This window comes from Choloepus didactylus, chromosome 17, assembly GCF_015220235.1.
Source record: "Choloepus didactylus isolate mChoDid1 chromosome 17, mChoDid1.pri, whole genome shotgun sequence".
In the NCBI taxonomy this organism is placed as follows: domain Eukaryota; kingdom Metazoa; phylum Chordata; class Mammalia; order Pilosa; family Megalonychidae; genus Choloepus; species Choloepus didactylus.
Window position 1 is genome coordinate 61,273,410 of NC_051323.1, and position 20,419 is coordinate 61,293,828.

The 20,419-nt window shown below is 53.4% G+C and overlaps 1 protein-coding gene across 4 annotated transcripts in view; it reads left to right on the forward strand.

The window, feature by feature from the left end:
- Positions 1-20,419, forward strand: part of GALNT14 (polypeptide N-acetylgalactosaminyltransferase 14) — a 216,221-nt gene that overhangs the window by 130,039 nt on the left and 65,763 nt on the right. For all 4 annotated transcript variants that reach the window (XM_037806884.1, XM_037806885.1, XM_037806882.1 and 1 more), the window contains exon 2: positions 5,175-5,344. In XM_037806884.1, the coding sequence (XP_037662812.1) occupies positions 5,175-5,344 (170 nt within the window). The remainder of the gene's footprint in view (positions 1-5,174; positions 5,345-20,419) is intronic.

The following is a 20,419-nucleotide window of genomic DNA, read 5'->3' on the forward strand; positions in this document are numbered from 1 at the left end:
CTCAGCTAAGTATTCCAGGTTGTCGCTTTCAAATTCTTCTTTCCATCTGACACCAGGACTCAATTTTGCCAAATTCTCAGCCACTTTAAAACAAGGATCGCCTTTCTTCCAGTTTGCAACAACACATTCATCATTTCTGCTCAAGTCCTCATCAGAAGTATCTTTAGAGTCCATATTTCCACAAACAGTCTCTTCAAAGCAGTTTAGGCCTTTTCTATCAAGCTCCTCACAATTCTTCCAGCATATTCCCCTTATCCATTTGAAAAGCCGTTCCAACATGTTTGGTATTTGCAAACTCAGCAGCAAAAGCACCCCACTTCTCTGGTACCAAAATCTGTTCTAATTTGCTAATGCTGCAGAATGCAAAACACCAGAGATGGATAGGCTTTTATAAAACGGGGGTTTATTTCGCTACACAGTTACAGTCTTAAGGCCACAAAGCGTCCAAGGTAACACCTCAGCAATCGGGTACCTTCACTGGAGGATGGCCAGTGGCGTCTGGAAAACCTCTGCTAGCTAGGAAGGCAGCTGGCATCTGCTCCAAAACTCTGGCCTCAAAACGGCTTTCTCTCAGGACATTCCTCTCCAGCAAGCTTGCTCCTCTTCAAAACATTACTCCCAGCTGCACTCTCCTTTCTCCCCCCGAGTTAGCTCATTTATATAGCTCCACCGATCAAGGCCCACTCCGAATGGGTGGGGCCACACCTCCATGGGAACATCTCATCAGAATCATTACTCACAGCTGGGTGGGGCACATTCCAAGCAAATCCAGCCATCACCAAAACGTCTGCCCCACACAAGACCACAAAGATAATGGCATTTGGGGGACACAATACACTCAAACCGGCACAGAGGTCAAAAAAGAAAAAGAGAATTAGGACAATAAGAAAGAACTATTATTCCCAAGTTAGAGAAAGAAGAGAAGGAGACAAAAGTATTAGTGGAATATAGCAGCAGCTTCAGAAGCTAACAGAAGGGAAGGATATGCCATGATTTCCGAGCCAAGTAATTAGCTTGAAACTGGAGTGAGAGAAAACAGGCTCAGGGAAGGATGGAGAAAGGGGGATTCAAGATTTCTCATGGAGCCATGTTAGGAAGAAAGAAATTAAGTAACTTAACAGATATGCTTTTGAGCGTTAGTTTTTGATGCTGGATTTGGCCAGGAGCTTGACACACTTAATCAGACATTTTCTATTTAAGACAAAATCGTTTCCAGAGTTCCAGATGATATTTCTTTGTTTTCTGTCTGTGGCATCAGAGCATCTTTCAAAATACCCACTCTAGATTGATTAAATCCTGGTCAGCAGAAATAAAGTGGGGGCTCCACTTGGGGGCCGTGGGAGCTGATGACGGGTCTGGGCACGGTGCTGGGACGGGGCCCTTGCAGGCCTCCCGAGAGCTCGGTTTCTGAGAGGAAAGCTGCTTCCTGAACCTAAGAAAGTTTGTGGATATGTTTAAGAAACTTTTCTGGTTCACATGAGCCAGAAGCAAGGAATCTCAAACACGGTACAGCATGCCGCCAACGGAAAGTCGGGGGGTAGAGAGGACAGCTCTGGACCCTCAGGCTGGACCTGGGGGCTCCTGAATTGAAGAGCTCGGGAGCTGTCTCCTAACTTATTTCTGGAAGTACTGGGCAAAGTCAGTGACCCTCCACAGACCCTGGGAGGGCCACAGCCGGCTCCTTCCTTTGGGCTTGCCCACGCGTTCTGCCCCAACACGGGCTCTCTGCGGGTCCTCGAGGGGGATCTTTATCCACTCACTCACCCGTAGTAGAGTAGACACTCTTTGTTGTTTCTGTTCCTGGTAAGAAAGAACACACCATGGCGTTGGGAGGCTCTGAGGGAGGGTTTGTATCAGCTAGCAGCTTCAGAGAGCCTCTAACCTCTGTGACCTTGGGAAAGCCACCCAACCTCTCTGTGACCTTGGGAGAGCTGTCCAACCTCTCTGTGACCTTGGGACCCACCCAACCTCTCTTCGACCTTGGGAGAGCCACCCAACCTCTCTGTGACGTTGGGACCCACCCAACCTCTCTGTGACCTTGGGAGAGCCACCCAACCTCTTTGTGACCTTGGGAGGGAGATTCATCTAACCTCTGTGACCTTGGGAGGGCCACCCAACCTTTCTGAGACCTTGGGAGGGCCACCCAACCTTTCTGTGACCTTGGGAGACTCATCTAACCTCTCTGTGACCTTGGGAGGGAGGTTCATCTAACCTCTGTGACCTTGGGAGAGCCACCCAACATTTCTGTGACCTTGGGAGACTCATCTAACCTCTCTGTGAACTTGGGAGGGCCACCCAACCTCTTTATGACCTTGGGAGACCTCCCAACCTGTCTGTGAACTTGGGAGACTCATCTAACCACCCTAGGCCTATCCCTCCCTATATAATTGGAGGGTGTTTGAGGATTACACGAGCAAATAGGTGCAAGCTGCTTGGTAAAATATAAATTTCTATTCAAATAGTCATAGCTATTATCTGAGGTGCACCTTCACTGTCGTCTAATACATTCAGCATCACTCTGGAGAAGCCAGGCTCCGGTGCAGGCAGCTCCCCCTCAGTGGGCCTCGGTGCAGCGCAGTGGAAACGAGCTCTGTCCTTGTGACAGTCCAAGGGGCACAGTGCCTCCGAGGACACCCCAACTGGCTGTTTGCACGATACCTCTTGCCAGCCTGGCGGCTGCTCTGGCTCTTAGCTTCCCAGGACCAGCATCCCAGCTGAGTTTCCTGGTGCCATCTCCAAGAAGGCAGGTCCTGCTAGAGCAGCGCGGCTGCTTTACGAGGTGGCAATGGCCAGGCAAGCAGCCGCCCCCAGCCTGGGCCCTCCTGGCCCTGGGCCCCTAGATGATGTGAGTGGTGAGAAGGGGGGTTGATGAGCCCACATCCTCTGGCTATGTGCCCTCTCGCCAGCCCCTCGCCTCACTGCAGGTGCCTCCCCCCCCCCACCCGCTGCCCCGGGTGACAGAAGGAACCGTCCCATGGAACCCAGCAGGTCCCCAGTGCAGGCTTCCCTCCCCCCCTGCCCAAGTGGCCTCCCCGCAGCTACTTCTCTTCTCTCCACTCCATCCTGCACACGGGGCCAGACACGTCTTCCCTCTGTGTTCCCTGGCTTCGTTCCGGGGTCTGCTTTCACTCATGGCCCCCTTGGCAGCCCACACTCCAGACTCCCCATTCCAGAGCTGGACACCCCCTGAGCAGCATCTCCTCTTTCCAGCCTTTCTGCCGTTTACCTGGCTTCTCACTCCACACACCTTCCCCTCCCCATCTCCCTTAACCAACACGGAAACCCTACTCCTCCTTCAAGACCTACCTCATTTGCCACCTCTTCCAGGAAGCCTTCCCTCATTTCCCTTGATCTCAGTGCTTTCAAGCGTGGTTATCCAGCCTGTGGAGCTGACCGCATCCTGTGTTGGATCATAGGGTTTCTGCTGCATGTCTCTCCAGAGGGTGGGGTCTACCGTGTCCATGTCTCCCCCTCCCTAGCACAGGGGCTGTGGCTGTGTGCTCCTTATTTAGAGGATTTCAATGAATTAAATGGGAAATGAGCTTATGGGAGCCCCATCGCCCTTCCCACGAGGTTGGGAAGTCAGGATTGCCCTGGGGTGATGTCCCAGCCAGGGTGGCAGCCGTCAGACCATGATACTGCACAGCTCGGGCTGAGAGTCTCATGTCTTTTCCCACTCAGCCCCCACCTGGACTCCCCCTCACATGTTTCTGTAGCAGCAGAATCACAGGACTTTAATAAAATCAATTATCACTGGTTTGCACAGTTTCATTTTGTGCTATTAGCAGGAGAATGCTATTTCAAAAGGAGATAACAGAGAAAGAGAGAGAGAGAATGAAAGGGAGATAAGTACCGGATAAGCTCAGCGTGCTGCCTGAGATGAATGTGCAGGCGGCGCCTCGAACCCGCGTTGTGGGCCCAGCATGTACCCCTGTCCCCAGGCCTGCCTGGGCCTTCCCGGTTGGGGTCCTGAGATGCAGAAAGTGCATCCCAGTTGGTACCGAGTGGGGCCGGTTCTCTGTTTTCTTGGTCAGACAGGCAGCTTTGGAGACGTGCACAATGACTGGGGTCAAAACACATGAGCAAAACAAGGTGTCTCCTCGGTGGCAAGGCCAGCTCCGGGGCACCAGCTCCGAACCCAATGGCAGGCGGACACTCTGGGAAGGCGTTCTCCCCAAAGTCACACCTTTTTGTGGTTTTGATGCCCCTCAAAGTTCTGAGCTTTGTTGGGCACAGACTGGCTCTCCCCTCATGGTGGTAGCACTAGTGTCCAGTGGGAAATGGCCACCAAAGGCAGACATCCAGCTTGGCGAGGCTGTGAAGCCCACACCTCTTGCTGGCTGCGTGTGGAGTCTGTTAGCTGCAGGGCCAGTGTGGGCAGCTGGGGCTCTGGCTGGGGGCCCTCTCCCCCCCTTCCCTGTAAGCATCCTGGGGAGTGCAGGAGACTGAGTCCTCGTGTGGCTGCTCCCTATTCCCATCTGCAGGGTCCCAGACAAGCCACATAACCTTTCTGGTGCTTCTTAAAACCACTCAGATCCGTGGGCTGGAGGATGAAAGGAATGGACGGGGGGCTGGTGGCTGGCACACCACTGAAGATGGATTGCCCACTTCCCGTCACTGCCATGCCTATGGTGGAGCAAATGGCAGTCACTGGGTACCTCCTGTGTGCCAGCTAGTGTGCCAGCACTTTTAGGCCAGGGAGTCCCAAACAGACCAGGTGTGCTCCAGTTTTCCTGGACAGCCTGGCCTCTGGGATCAGGGCACTAGAATTCAAGTCCCAGCCCTACCACTCCCTGATTGTATGCTCTCGGGCAAGGCCTGTACCCCATCGAGGCTGTTTTCTCATCTATATCATGGGAATGCAAGAAATATCCATGTCAGGGAAGTGCTATGAGAATTACACGAGTTAGTGTGAGTGAAGGTCCCCGAACAGGGCCTGGAACCTAGAACTCCATACGTGGGAGCTGCCGCGGCTGTCGTGGTTCTGTTGCTGATCCGGTTACTGACGAGTCTGTCCGTGGCCTCCTGCTGCCCCCCGTCTTTGAGCCAAACCATGCCGAAATAAGCCTGGTCTCAGCGGACAGCTGCACAGGGGTGGGGTGCTGAGAGATGGGCAGAGGGGGCTGGCAGAGGGCAGGAGCCGTTCTCACAGACTTCTCGTTCCCGCCACACAGCCTCCGGATGCTGACTGGGATGACACGTGGGACCAGTTTGACGAGCGGAAATATCTGAACGCCAAGAAGTGGCGTATCGGGGACGACCCCTATAAGCGGTACGCGTTCAACCAGCGGGAGAGCGAGCGGATCTCCAGCAATCGGGCCGTCCCGGACACCCGCAACACGAGGTACTCCCTCCGTCTCCCACTTCTCTGCCCCAGCGCACCCCTCCCCGCAGAAAGGCCAGAGCGGCAGCGGAGCTCAGTGCCAGGAACTGGGGCCGGCAGAGCACCTGCTGCCAGGTGGACACCAAAGGGGTTGTGGTGTGGCCGTTCACGCTGTCTGTGCTGCTCTTTGCTGCCCCCCACTTTCTCCCGGGAGGTTGGAGGGGCTGGGGGGCCTCTTTCACCTGTGCCTTGACCTTAACCCAGTGGCCACCCTAGGTGACACTTGCCCTGAAATCATGGAGCACTGGCAGATTTTCTCTGGCAGATTTCCCTGGCCTGGCCTGGCCTTCAGCCTGGGGGAGTGCAGGGTGAGCAAACCCATGGACGTCAGTTTGGTGGTCTCTCCTGTCGCTGGGAGAGATCCTGGCTTGGACAGCCCATGCGTATTTTGCTGTGTGAGAAGAGAATCCAGAGGGGTTGGTCCCGCTGTCGACTTCCATTGCGGCCCAGTCACGCAGCCTCCTTTATGCCACCCCCTTGTTCGGACCTCACTTTCAGGCCAGGCCTGATGGCGTGTGGGCGACTTTACTTCCCAGCACAGTGAGGTTTTGTAAGGACCCTTTGCATCCTTTCCAGCCCTTCCTGAAGTCATCCAGTCTGTAGGCTTCCCAGTGAGGCCAGTGTGGCCAGAGTAAGCAGGTCAGTGCCAACCCCAGCTCCTGTCCTTGGGCCTCCAAGCTGGGAGGCCCAGAAGTGCCGGAGCCCCACGTGGGTGTGTTTCCTGTCTGCTGCAGGAGGGCCACTGTGCATGGGTCCCGACAGCCTGGCATGCTGGGGGAACAGGGATTTGAAGGTGATGTTAAATCGAGAGGCTGTAGGACTGCTATGGGCTTCTTAGCTTTCTGTATTTGCTTGGGTCCTCAAACTGTGGTCCCTGCGGTTTACAAACAGGCGGGGAGAATTGTCATGACTGCCAAGGCTGATTAACCTGCTGGTGCTTAAGTTGGCAAAATGTGAAGGCTGTGGGGTGGTTTCCCCAATGTTGTACCACCTGGAAACCTTGGCTTATGCAACATGTATCCTGTCCTTGAGAGTTATCATCATTCAAGTCAGAGACTCAATTTCCCCAAATAAAGCAAGGGGGATCAACTGGATGATGTCTGCGGCTTCTTTCAACTTTGACAGTCTGTGAATTTAATTCTCCCCTCAAGGTACCCTTGAGCCTTTTCCTAAGCAACGGTGCCTGGCAGCCGCAGGAAGCTGAGGACGGAGAGGGCTGTTCCTGGAACTCTCCTTTCTGCTGTCCTGGAAGTTTCTTACCGCCAGAGCTCTGTATTATTCCTATACAATCGCCCAGAGCTTACTCTGGTCCTTGGCTTCCAGCAGAGCTTTAGTTCACTAGGTTATTATATTTCCCTGAGCAGAGACCAAATTTAGGAGGGTGGGCAAGAGGGAGGAGACAGAAGGTGGAGACCCCACTGGGTCTCTGGCAGGTGGGCAAGAGAGGGACAGATGCTATAGCCTGCAGGGGGACAGTGGGACACCTCGACAGGAAAGGGGCTAGAGCATCTGGGTGAGAGTTGCCAGAGGAGGGAGGTGTCCAGGAATTCACTGGGAAGGCAGGTACCCAGGGATACCCTGAGCATGGCTGGTTCTATGATCTGAGGGAGTTTTACAAGGGCCGGGCATGCATGGTGGTAGTTGACAATGAACTGAGCCCATCCTGGGGATCTAAGTTCACCAGGTCCGATTTGGGCTCCACCCCTATCCCAGAGTGCTGCAACTGTTAAATGAGTGTGATCTGTTGGGATGGCAGCAAGAGGAGAAGAAAGATGTAGACAGAATGCAGGGCCCTTTGGGAAAGGTGTCAGTGTCTGTCTGCCTCAGGGCACCAGCCCGTGCCCTGTGGAGGCTGGGATTGTGTTAGAGAACTTTGGTTGTATGGAACCTTATCGGAGTGAGCGGGAAGGGAGAGGAAGAGGATGGAGAGTGAGGGCAAGCACACGGGGTGGGTGGCCCCCCAGGGCCTTGAGCATCTCCAGCATGCAGCACCCAGGCCGGCGTGTGGGATAGTGCTGCCCCAGATCTGGGTCCCCCTTGCAGTGACGAGAGCTCAAGATGCTGCCAGCAAGGTCGGTTCTCCCCCAAATGGGCGCAGTTGCGTGGTGACCTTCGATCCCCAGGCTCTCCCGCTTCCAACCCTTTCCTCTCGGGGAAACCTTGTCCCTGAGGTCGAGGTCAGCAGCTGAGTGCCTGATCCTTCGGTGAGCCCAGCCTCCCTGCTGGATCCCAGTTTTGTCCTGTGTCCGGTGGTGGCTCCAGGGCTTGTTGACCTCAGCACTGTTGACATTTTAGACCGGAGGATTCTTTGTCTGGGGGGCTGTCTGTGCATCACAGAATGTTTAACAGCAGCCCCGGCCTCTACCCACTAGATGAAAGTAGTACTACCCCACCCACCTACCCCAAGTTGTGACAACCAAAAATGTCTCCGGACATGGGCACATGGTCCTGCAGGACAAGATCTCCGTGAGAACCACTGCCGAGGACTCATGTACAGGAGCCCGTCCCCGAGAGCAGGGGGAGTCAGGTCTGCTCTGCTACACAGGGTGCGGGTTGGGGGGTTGGTAGCACAGCCCAGGGTTAAGGACGCAGCCTCTGCGATCAGGTCGCCCAGATTCCAGTCCCAGCCATGCTGCTTCCTCGTTGAGTGACCCTGGTAGCTTCTCGGTACCTCCTTTGTAAAATAAGAATAGCGATCTCTACCCAATTAGGGTTTTGTAAGGAGCAAATAATACACGTCAAGTACTTGCCTAGTGTATAGAAAACACTGAAAAATATTCAGTTGTTGTTGCTATGACTGGGAGTCTGGGCAGGCTGACCCCGCAGGGCTGGAACGGAAGGGCCGGCTCTCCTAAGGCACCGGAAGATGCTCAGGGGAGAGGAGCAGCCAGTGCAGTAACCCAACAAGCATCACCACCCCGAGTTCCTTAGGAGAATGGCATAGTTGGCAGGGGCGGCAGGGGGCCCAGGGAAGAACTGAGGTGGATTTCAAGGTGAGGCTTGATGCCAGGGAAACAGAACGAGTAGAACGAGAACCCCTGAGCTCCACGGGAGTGGAGTGTTGGTTGTGACCATAGCCTCGGCGTTTTCGAACCAGGCTTCCTTAAAGAGTCACTTGGGGACCTTCCGAAAAATGCCGATGCCCATGCTCCATCCGACTGGCTTCAGTGTCTTTTTCAAGCCCCCCAAGTGACTCTGCTGAGCAGCCAGGGTTGAGAACCACTGTGTTGGTAAGTGCTTCTCGCTTTAATGGGCAAACACATCACGTGGGGTCTTGTTGAAACGCAGAATCTGGCTTGGCAGGGCCGGGCTGGGGCCTGGCCTCAGATCACACTTCAGAGAGCAGCGGCACTCCAAGTGTGGCCCCCAGACCAGCAGCTTCAGCCTCTGCACCACTTGGGGACCTGTTAGTAATGCAAATCCTTGGGCTTTGCCCCAAAACTACAGAATCAGAAGCTCTGGAGGGGGACCCCAGCGTGGGGGGCTGGAATAAGGCCACCTCCCCCCCCAACTGCTGCAGCTCTCACCCGCTGTGTGTCTGGCTTCTCTGCTTCCTTCCTGCCCCCCACTCGTCTCCCAGTTCCTTCAACTGCAGGGCCCACCTCCCCCATCCTCCTGGCAGTTAGCATCACCACCGCCCAACAGCTCCTACTGAGGGACGACCCCTGACCGCATGACCACTGGCTCCTGAGTGGACCTGACCCCAGTGACACAGGCTCTGCCCACATCCCCCTTCCACCCTTGTGTTCCCATCATGCCTTGCAGCTGAGGCTCTGACCTAACTGCCTTCCAGGGGGAGGGACACCATGCAGCACCCACCCCAGTGCCCGGCCACGTTAGGAATTCAGTAAATAACGTTGAACACGCGAAAGGGAGAGGAAGACTGGAAAGATAGTGACCACCTGTGTGATGGGTGGAGGGGAAAGAGGGGTCACAGAAGCTGCTCCTGGCTCTCCTTCAAGCTCTGGGGCCCGCACACAAGGGAGAGGGAGAGGAGGCTTAGAGGGAATTAAAGGAAAAGGGCTTTTTCACTTCAAGAATTCTCATTGTTGAAACAAGAAGAGTGAAGAAACGGCCTGTGGGAGGAGTCCAAGCTTATTAAATTTGCTTCCAATTTTCTACTACAGTAATTGGATTCTGATTTATAGGATGCATTTGGACCACGCCTGAACCAAAGGACTATTAGCTGAGCCTTGGAGCAGGCGCTGCCGAGAGGGCAGGGGTCATGGGAATGCTGGGGAGTCTGAAGATTCCCTTTGGCTGGGGTCTGGGGCCGGTGCTGAGGAGGGGGCAGGACAGGAGGAAGGCTGGAGAAGTTTCCGCCCCACCGGCAGCCGTGCTGACTGAACAAATGTCCCGCCGGCGTGGGGCTTCTTTCTGGCAAGTCAGAAAGTGGTATCGTGTTAGAAAAGAAGCCCCGGAGCACTGGGGGGTTGATTTCCCCACAGAGAAGAGAACAGAGGCAGAGGAACCGTTTTCCTCTTGGCCCTTTGCCCATTGGAGCCCGTGGTGTTTTGTGGGATGCAGTCAGGTTTACTTGAGTATTGGATGATGGAGAAGATAAGACTGGGGCAGGGTGTGTGGAGGTCAGGGGTGGACAGTGAGTGATGCCCACGTCCAGTAAGATCTGCAAAGTGACTTTCTACGCCTTCACGTGGATCTTCTGCCCACCACACTTTGGGTCTTGCCCTTCCCTCCTCACCCCTTACAAGGTTTGCCATGATTATCAAAATCTGGAGGCTGGAGCCCACTGCCACTGGCTTTCAGCTGTGTCTCTGCCGTGGCTCCTCTCCTCGGGCCACAGGAGAGGAGGAGGGACAAGGTAACCAGCGAGGCCTTCAGCACGTTCCAGCTCTTCTCGCTCTCATCAGGGAATCAGGAAACCGGCTAGTCCTAATGTTTCCCGTCAGGCCCAAGATTCTGAGGAGACCTTCACTCCCCCAGTGTAGGCAAGTCCCGTGGCGTCATGGGGTGAATACGACGTGGTCTGTGAGAACTATCTCAGCAGAAGGAGAGACAACATCTAAGTGGGGTGAATCTGAGATGTCCCGGTGGGCTTCTGCTGCTTACAAAGCATGGGCTGGTCCAGCAAACAGTCCGGTGGCCCACTCTCTCCCATCACCACTTCTGTTGACAACAGCTGGATTTGCTTGCATCCAAGTAGCACATGAAACATCTGGCAGATGAGAAGCCGTCAAACGGAATCACATTCCTGGAGAAGGGGGAAATGTTTTGATAAAACAAGTATACATTTTTGGTGTTGCCTAGCGATGCTTATTATGGGGTTGCTTCGGCTGCAGGGACAGGTGGCACGATGGACTCAGACCTGGCGCCGCGGGCTGGAAGGAATTGGAGCCATGGGATTCTCATGGGGTTGCCTTCTTCGGCCCCTGCTGGATCCTATTGTTCCCCTGAGCATCTTCTTCAAGCTTTTGTCCCATGCGGTGTTAAATGATCCGGCAGCTGGGCGCCCATCGCTTGCCCGGAGGGAAAATTCCACACTTCGATACGTCTCGCCAGGAAGACATTTTTCCTCTGCTCCTTTCCATCCTGGGAAATGAAGGGCCAGTGGTCCAGTCTCTGATCGCCTTTCTCCCTCCTTGTATTTACTCAGTTGGAATGTCTGCCAAAGACCATCATCATTTCTCTCTGTGTGCTCGTTGCTTAGCAGTAATAGGATAAAAATCTTTATAGCAGGAATGGCTAAGCATAAAAAATGCTGATATCCCCTTAGAGTCAAAGTTATTCTACCAGCTCAGCAAAGAGTCAGTGATTCTGCATCCAGGCAGAAGGGAGGGCCTGGGGAAACCCGTCACAAGCACTTAGCCTTTGCAAACAAGCCGTCCTCATCTGCTACACTCGGGTCCCTCTTGTGCACCATTTTTCAACACAGGAGTTTGTGAGCTTGTTGACGGTGCCTCTGAGTGTGCCTCACTCCAGAGTTTCAGGGAGCTTTGGGGGAGGAAGTTAACAGCAGGACAAGTTTCTGAACAGCCGGGAAATGGCTCTGCTGGGAACTGGGCTGGTTGCCCGCCCGCGAGGCCCTGGCCAGCTGTTTGCAGAACCACCCACGGTGCCTCCCCTCGGGGTGGTTTCCTACCAGTGGGGATTTGGCACCCTGGTTCTTTCAGTGCTGCGCCTGCAGCCCCTCCTGCCACCCCCCTGTCCTTTGCGTTTCAGGAAGATTTCTCAAAGGGGCAACTCCTCAGCCTTCAGGAGGGGGCTAGCCGCAACAAAGCCTGCTGATGGGAATTCATCTGGACAAACTGCCTTAGCACTCACACCTTGTTTTCTAGTTAATTTTCACCAACTTTGACCTTGGATTTTGCATCTCATTCATTCATTCATTTCCTCATTCATTCTTTGATTCGTTTATTCAACACACTTACAGAGCACGTGCATGTGCCAAGCTCTGTGCTGGGCATTGGTCCCCACTACTCCAGAGCTCATGGTCTAGTGGGGGAGATGGACATGGGACAGGGTATTGTGCTCAAATGTGAATCGCACCCAGGCTGTAACCTCGATTCTGGTTTTCATTCACAGACTTCCTGCACTCAATTTCCATGTGCCCGTTTTCTGCCTATCTCCAGTTTGGGTGTAACTGTTTCTATCTTGGCCATGTAGCAAACCACAGGAGTTAGGAGCTGTCCTGTGAAGAAAGCAAAACAGCAGTAGGCTGGCCTGAGGAGGAGAAGGAATTTACAGGTGAATGGGAGAGAGGAGGCTTTTGGAAGGACATGGCCTGGGCTGGAATTGGAGGAGACAGGTGGGATTTTAGCAGGGGGCAGGTATTCTAAGTGAGGGAATAGTAGAAGCAAAGAGGAGGAGGTGGAAGGGTCATGGTGTTTTGTAGGAAGCAGCCCAGTTTGGGGTGGGGGGATAGTGGAGACAAGGAAGGGGGTGGGGATAATTCTGGAAGGGAAGCTTGGGGTCACGTGGCCGAGTCTTGAATTCAGGATAAGGAGCTTAGAGTTAATTTGGTAAACACTGGGATGGTTTCACTTTCACCCTGCCATTGCCTCATCCGTCTTTACAGCAGCCCCGGGAGGTGCCCTGAGTAAGCAATACAACCGCGGCCAGCACCCACCTGCTGGAGGGAAGCGACCAAGATGGCACTGAGCAAAACTGTGCCAGGGAGCAGCAGGGTGCCCTGCCCCAAGAGAAGGGTGGGCAGTGGTATAGAACAAAATTTGAACTCAACATGGGGGTGACCTAAAGGGTGGAGCATGATATGGGATCTTGGCTTTAAGGCGCTGGTGTCCTCGGGGCTGGGATGCGGTGAGGGCTCACACTGGAGAATTTGTTCTAAGGTAGGGCATGAGAGACGAGAAGCAAGAATTGGTCCTGGGGGAAAGGGGCTGTTGGGGTCCTGGGAACGAGGTTGACTCCTTCACCCCACACTCATTGCTTGGGTTCAGGACAGAGCACCAGTGCTGAGCTGCAGAGATTTGGGCAGCAGAGCAGGCCTAGCAGATTCAGCAGATATCTAGAAGAGGAAACACACACTCAGAGAGGTTAAGGGACTTGTGCAAGGTCACACACACCTGGCCAGCGCTAGAGCTGAAACTCAAAATCCAGCCTTCCGATTTTAAGCCCATATGTTTTTTTCATGCTATCACAAACATAAGAGCCCTATTAGGTCCAAGTTCAGCAAGTGAGTGTGATTGTATGTGTTACTTGTGCTTGTGGGGCAAGAAAAAATGATGTATGAGAATTCCAGGTTTCCCGATTGAGATGGTCTGATGATTACACATTAGCCTTGCTGGGAGGCACTAAAATAACATATTTCAATTAGCTAATGAATCGGTAGTGTCATCTGGTGTCCTGTCACCCTGGCCAAATCCTGATGGGCCGGGATGCTAAGAAGTACCTTGTCTGGCTTTGAAAGGAACTAAGAGGCTTTGCTCTGCAGGCAGATTTCCCTCCCTCCCTGGCTTTGCCTCCTTGACCACACGTGGCCTGAGGGAGCTCCCAGTGGCAAGAGATGCAGGCGTGTGGTCAGGGCCCAGGATGCAAAACTGATTTGGAATTAAATATTTGGCTATGGGAAATTCATTCTACAAATTATTGAGTGTCAGGCTCTAAGGGATGTATCAGTAAACGAAGCAGACCCAAAGCTTTGGTCTCCCGGAACTTCAATTCCCCAAGTGAGTAAATCGCACCGGTGGATAATTGGGAATTCCCTGCCTGCCTTCCACAGGCAGCTAGCACCTTCCACCTTAGGGATCACTTCCTATGGGAGGAAAGTTCCTTTCAGCGGCCCATGAAATTCAGCCCTGGCCACGGGATCAGGGTTTCAGACACACCAAGGGGGATGTCATAGTGTTTCTCTCTCTGCTGGATTATCTTTTTTCCTTTTAATCTGGTTTTCAGGTGTGCACTTCTAAAGGACGGGGAAGAGGGCTAGAGAGGAGACCCTGGGTTTGTACTCTGCCTTCTGGTGTGTTCTCTTTAGTGCTATGGGAGCACTGGAAAGGGTGGCGTTACCAAGAGGAGAAGGTGGCACTGTTGAGTTTGGCCATCTCTGCGTATTTCACAGGCTGTACTGAATTCTTAGAACTTAGTGGCTTTTAAAATCTGCCTGCAAGACCAAAATCTGCCCTAACAGCAGAATCTCTCCATCATTTCTTAGGTAAACTTTTTATGAAAGTGCAGCATACCTCCAGAAATGTGCATGCTTCATAAGTCTACAGCTTGTGGATGTTTTCCAAAGAGAACACACCCACATTCCTGGATTAAGAGAAAGAACGCTACCAGTTTGTCAGAAGCTGCCCTCGTGCGCCTGCCCAGTCGGTACACACCATGAGTAACCACTATCCTGACTCAAACGCCATAGATTACTGCTGCCTGTTTGTGACCCTAAGACAAATGCAGTCACACAGCATGCACCCTTATGTGTGGCTCCCACACTCAAAATCGTGCATGTAAAACTCATCCACATTTTTGCAAGATCTGGTTTGTTCATTCTCATTGCTGTGTCGTGTTTCTTGGTATGAATAGATTACAATACATTGCACTTTGTAAATAAATCTGTTCTATTTGTGCCCCTTTGGGATTTTCCCAGTTTGGGGTCATTAGGAATAGAACTGCATGAATAATCGTCGACTTGGCTTCTGGTGAGCATACATGTGGTTCTGTAGGGTATATCCTTGGGGGCTTTTGTAGATGTGTCAAACAGTTGAACAAAGTGGGTAGAACCGTTTCCACTCCTGGCCAGTGTATGAGCTTCTCCGTGCTCCATGTCTTCATTCCCGACCACCGTCTTTTTTCTTTTCTGCCTTTCTGGGGGCCGAGTAGTGGCGTCTTACTGTGGTTTAAATGTGCCTTTCTCTGTTGATTGGGGAAGTCAGGCGCCTTGCAGTAGTTCATTGGCCATTTGAGTTTCCTCTTTGGTGAAGTGCCTCCTTGGGTGTTTTGCCCCTTCTCCCTTTACCTTTCATGCCCTGTGCCCAAGTACCAAGCACAAACCCGTTCTGAGTGACCTGTTCTCAGCTGAGTGCTTTTGGCATTTTGTCCCATGTCTGGAGGCAGTGTGGTGGGACGGGACGTCAGTGGCCCGAGGCTGAGAAGACCTGGGTTCCATCTAGGGTGTCACCCCCCACTCCAGCTCTCTGGGTGTCCGTGTCCTCCCACGTGGGAGGAGAGAGATGGGTATTTGGGTCACGTCCAGTCTGTCTGCCGGCTTGAAAATACTTCTGCCAGGAAGACTGCGTGGCGACTGGCTGGGGAGCCGAATCAGATTGGAAGCTATTTCCAGCAACGGCCGCCCTCCATCTCAGCGGCGTCTCCCCTCCCCAAGGCCTTGGATTAATCTTTTCTCTCACAGACTTTCCTTCCTAACAGGGCTTGAGGGCCCTGCAGAACTATTAGCGCTGTCCTTTTTATGGCCGCCTTGTCCGTTTGATTGCAGGGCTGTCCCCGTCCCTTCCTGCCTTCCACCTCAGTGGAAGCCGCACCCAGGCCGGGATACAAATGGAAGCTGGTTTGCCACTGTCTTCTCACTCAGCTGAGAGCCCCGGGATGTATTAAACACAGCGACAGCAGAGCTGTTCGTTCCTGGAGTTGGCACATCTCGGGGATTTGGGCAACTTTGCTGCATGCAGTAGTCACCGGCCCACATTTCTCAGAGTAGACGAAGGTGTTGGGACACGTGGGCTTTTTGCCATTAAAACCAAGAACACAGTCATGTGCAGTCGCCATTTCCCCCCAGCGTTTCAGAGGGTGCTGGCTTGGTGTGACGCAGCCCACGAGCCTCGAATGCCAGCAGGAAGCCAGGCGCGCTGACTTGGGTGGCTCTGGGGGACCTGGGGAAACTCCCAAGTCCTCAGAATAAGAATCATCATACCTTTGACATAGGTAAGACTCTACAGAGCACTTCCACATCTCTTTCACATGATGCCCTCAGTAGTCCCTTGGGGGACTGGGTCGGTCGTTGCCATCTCACAGAGGGGGAAGCCAAAGCCCAGGCGAGATGACTGGCTAAGTGGCAGGGCCGTGTCGCCTGACTTGTGAGTTTTGAGATCAAGCATCTCTGCCACTTACTAGCCATGCACCTGGCTGAGTTACTCCAACTCTCCCAGCCTCAGTTTCTTCATCTGTAAAATGGGATCATAATGCCACTTGCCTCCTGACTGAGCCCAATGCACCCACAGTGACTGTTTGCTGTGGTTATTAGTAGCCAAATTCGAGTTGGTGTTTGCGTCAGCATTCACATCCAGACCCGTGATCTTTCCATGCACCGTCTCCTTAGGTCAAAGCATGGCTGGGAGCAGAGGGGGTGGCAGCTCCCACGGAGAGAAAGGGGCACTGTGTGTGCTTTGGAGAGGTCCTGGCCCAGCACCCCTTCGCCCCCACCCCTGAGCCAGGCTGCCGTGGCTGCTGTCTGTGAGCTCGCGCTGAGCCTGGAGCACGGTCGGCAGTGGGAGAAGGGGCGCGGGGAGGGAAGTCGTGCCCGCCTCAGCCTTGGCTCCCGTTGCCAAACGTTCGGCTCGTCTGAATGTCAAACTGTCTTAAAATATTGGAAAGCAAAAAAAACAACGAAGCAATTGCAGTGCCACATCTGGTGAAATTTGTACTTAAAGATACAAGGGATTGAAGCCAAGGCCAGCTGAGGGAGTGGTAGAGGGTCAGGGGCCCGGGGCACGAAATGGGTTTGACAAGAGATGAAAAGAGCAGGCAAGGAGCTGACAGCTGTGCGGGGGAGAAGCTGCGGCAGGAGCTTCCTGCACGGCCCGGGTGAGAGACGGTGGGAGGGAGCGACAAGAGCAAATGGGCCTCCCTCTGCCCTTGGGCCGGCTGGAAAAATAGCTGAGGGTGTGTGATGTGACAAAGGACGGGCTCTCTGGGGCCATGGGGTCCCTCAGCCAGCCAAGGTTTGCCTCTTTGCTACTGCGGGGCAAGATCAGTAAATGCCCCTTGCGGTTATCCTCAGGGGCCCTGAATCAACAGCAGAAACCCCTCCTGTCTGTGTGACCCTGTCATCTGCAAGCTGCTCCTACCCCTGACGCCAGCTGGCGCTCACAGTGGCCCTGAGCTAGCTGGAGCTGGCTTCTTTGTGTCTCTTCTCTTGCTTCCTTGCTCCTCCCTCTCTCCTCCTTGGTTCATCAAATGGACACATTGTTTATTCCTTATGCAAACCTCACTGAGCCTGCAGGGGCCATCCCTGCATGTGGTATGCACTTGCTTTGCCCATGTGTGCTCCATCTCATAACAGGTCCTGCTGTGCCCCCTTTAACCCAAGCTGAAACCCCTGGTGTCGCCACAGTCTCCTCCCACCCGCATCTTGCTCAGTGTGCCTGCTAGATGTCTCCTGGGCCCTGGCCCTGCTGCCATGCTCAGCTGTTGTCCCTCCGGCCTGGGTGGCTGCAGCAGCCCCTACCTGCCTCCTCCCTGACTCCAGCCCCACACCTCCACCGCAGAGAGCTTCCCAGACTCACACACATCAGTCCTCACCCGGAACCTCTTTCTTGGACGTCTGCCGTGGCTTTTGGCTCATGCTCCCCGCTGTGTCTCTCGCCGCTGCTCTGGGAGCACGTCCACCCTGGGCAGCCCGGGGCATGCAGTTGCCGGACCGGGTGGGATGGCTCAGGGCCCCATGTCGTCGCTGCTGGCTTAGCTTAGGAGGCTCTTCCAGCCCCCAGGATCCTGGGCAGGGGTCCCTTCTCCGGGAAAACATCCTGACCCCTCAGACTCCTCCTTGCCCCCTGCTCCCGCCTACTCACCTATTATGCTGAGTCACAAGCATCAGTTTACTCCCTGTCTCCCATCCCAGACTTCGAGTCTCTCGAGGACTTGTGTTTGCATTTCCAGAGCCCAGCACAGGGCCGAGGACCCAGCCTCGGCATCAGTGTCAGCGGAGTGGACTGAAAAGCACCTCGTTAGTTTATCCTCAAACTTTCTGCTAGAAACTTCAGGGCTTGGGGGTACAGGAGTGGGACCAAATCCTTGTCACCAGGGGAGAAAATCAAGTCGTGGGAAATTTAAGATCAGCTTCACCAGAAAAATAATTCTGTGTCAGCACACAACTCCTGTTCCATAACCAGCCAACGCTTGTTGACTGTACTATTCCCCTGGCGCCTGGAAGACACCTAACTCTGTTCTCAGTCGAGTCTCACAGCAGCTCACTGTGATCCCAGTTTTAGAGAAGAGAAAATCGACTCGCAGCGGTTGAGCAGCTTGCCCATGGTAAACATGTGGAAGAGTGGGCCCAGTCCACAGCGTGGCAGCTCCGCCTGGGAAGATGGCCACTCGGAGAGGGAAATAACGACACCAGGCAGCCTGGGAGAAGCATGATGGAGGAAGCAGACTTAGCTAAACATTAGCCAGCAGCTCAGCTCAGGCAGCCCTTGGGGGGAGGGCAGCAGCAGGGACCCCGGGGGCAGGTAGCAGGGCCAGAGGCCCCCGACAGGAACCCTGGGAGGCAGGGCTGCAGAGTTGGCGTGGAGGGAACAGGCTTTGGAGTGCCAGCCTCAGAAATTGGGTTTTAATTTCAGGGAGCTCCTGAAGGTAGGGGAGAGAGTCACGTGTGTACAGTGGTATCTTAGAAAAACAAGTGTGAAAAGCTTGGGAGGAATGAATTGGTGGGAAGAAGGGTCAAGAGGCCATTGTAATGTGCAGGCCCAGGAGTGTGAACCAGATTTGGGAAATGGGAGTGGAAGCTCAAGGAGGGGATGGAGGCAGAATTTGGTGCAGGGTTGCCTCTGGGAAGGTGCAGGGCCCTGCTTTTGCTGATTTCTCTCCACTGAGGGCACTTGGCCTTCAGCCAGACCACCGCCCAGCTCAGCGTGCTGTCTGCATCCCTGCCGTCCTTAGGCTACAGGACACGTCTCAGCTTCCGTTGGAGGAATTTCCCCCCTTCAGGTAGAAGGAAGCAATGGGTCTTGGCTGATCCTTTACCTGGAGAGTCGGAGATGTATCATGAAAATAGTTCAGGGAATATCAAGGGCAGAAGTCGGTTTTTACCAGGTGAAGGCCATCCCAGCCCTGTGGTTTTCCATCTTTCCAGAGCCTTCCAGCATGCAGCCTTCTCGTGAAGACAAAAGGCCGAGAGAAAGGCCCATATGAAATAAGGGTTCGGGAGCAGAGTCTAGGTGACCATCAGAAGGTTTTTGTGGAGCATTTGGGGGCAACACCTGGGGCCAGGCCATCTGGTTTCCATCTAGACTCTGCTGCTTGCTGACTGGGGTCCTCAGGTCTCTTCCTCAACGAGCGAGGTATCGTGGAATTAAAGCTCTTGGAGGAGTACCCGGGGCATTGTAAGGGTCCAATAAATTACCTGTTATTACTAGGGTGTAATGTGACTCAACCAGGGTTAAAATAAGACATGAAGGAGCCCTGGTCCCACACATCAAAGAATCTTTTTCAGGAAACATTTCAAAAATAAGCCCTGGCCCACCTCCACACTTCCCGGGCCCAGCCAGGCTCCGCCTTTGCGTGTGAACACTCCCTTGCGTGCCCACAGCTGCCATCTGGGGGTGTTGGGTGCCAACCGGCCGGGTCCTGGCAGCGCCCCAAGAGAAGCCTCTTCGCAGCCTCCAGGGAGCTGCTCGTCTTTCTGGAGAGAAGGAGCAGCTGCCTCCCCACGGCATCCTCCAGACCTCAGCCACCCCCTTACCTTAAGGGACCGGTCAGCGTAGGAGACCAAATTAGTTGTCTGGAAAAATGAAAAGGAGCTTTGATGCATAGGGAAGCAGTGGTTCTTTTAGAGAGGTCCCTAAATGCAGCCAGAAGAGCACACAGTCCCTAAGTCCAGGTGTGTGTGCTCTGAGACTGCTGGCAAGTGGCAGCCCAGGCAGGAGGAGGGCCGTGGGGGACAAATGGGAGACAGAGCTGGGGAAAACCATACAGGCTTGTTAGCATCGGCAACACCAAAGAACAGGGTTGGGGCTGCTGGCTCCGGAGCAAAGATTGGGAAAAGGCCTGTCTTTCAGGTTCTGTGTATAGGTTGTCTGCTGAGGGTGTTCAGACAAAGGCTTGGGCTAATTTAGTACAACACGGCCTCATGTGGTAGCTTCAGATGCCCGTTGGTAAATTAGTGCCAGTCTGATCTGTGGAGTAGAGGGGAGAGGAGACAGGGAGATTTTCTTCAAGCTAAATTTTGCAAGTTAAAGGACTTTTTGTTTTTCTGAGATTGTGATCTTCTTTGGTGTTTAGACATCCTTTCTTTTGTGAAATGATGAGGGTAGATGAGAATTTTAAAGAAACTCGTGCAAAATAAAATGTTGGAAATCTAATAATAATCTCTATAACTTTTTTATATTTTATTTTAGCCATGAAAAAAAAAAAATCCCCAAGTCTGGAAACCATTGCTTGACCCTAATGATGAGATTTTAAAATGGATTTCTGTATAGTTCAAGTCCAGTAACTACCTTGGACGATGATGTCCAATAGAAAGAGATGCAAGCCATATATGTAACTTTTCATTTTCCAGTAGCCACATTCAAAAGAAGTAAAAGAAGCAAGTGAAATTAATTTTAATACTATAGTTTATTTAACCCAATTTTTCTAAGTACTATCACTTCAACATATAATCGATGT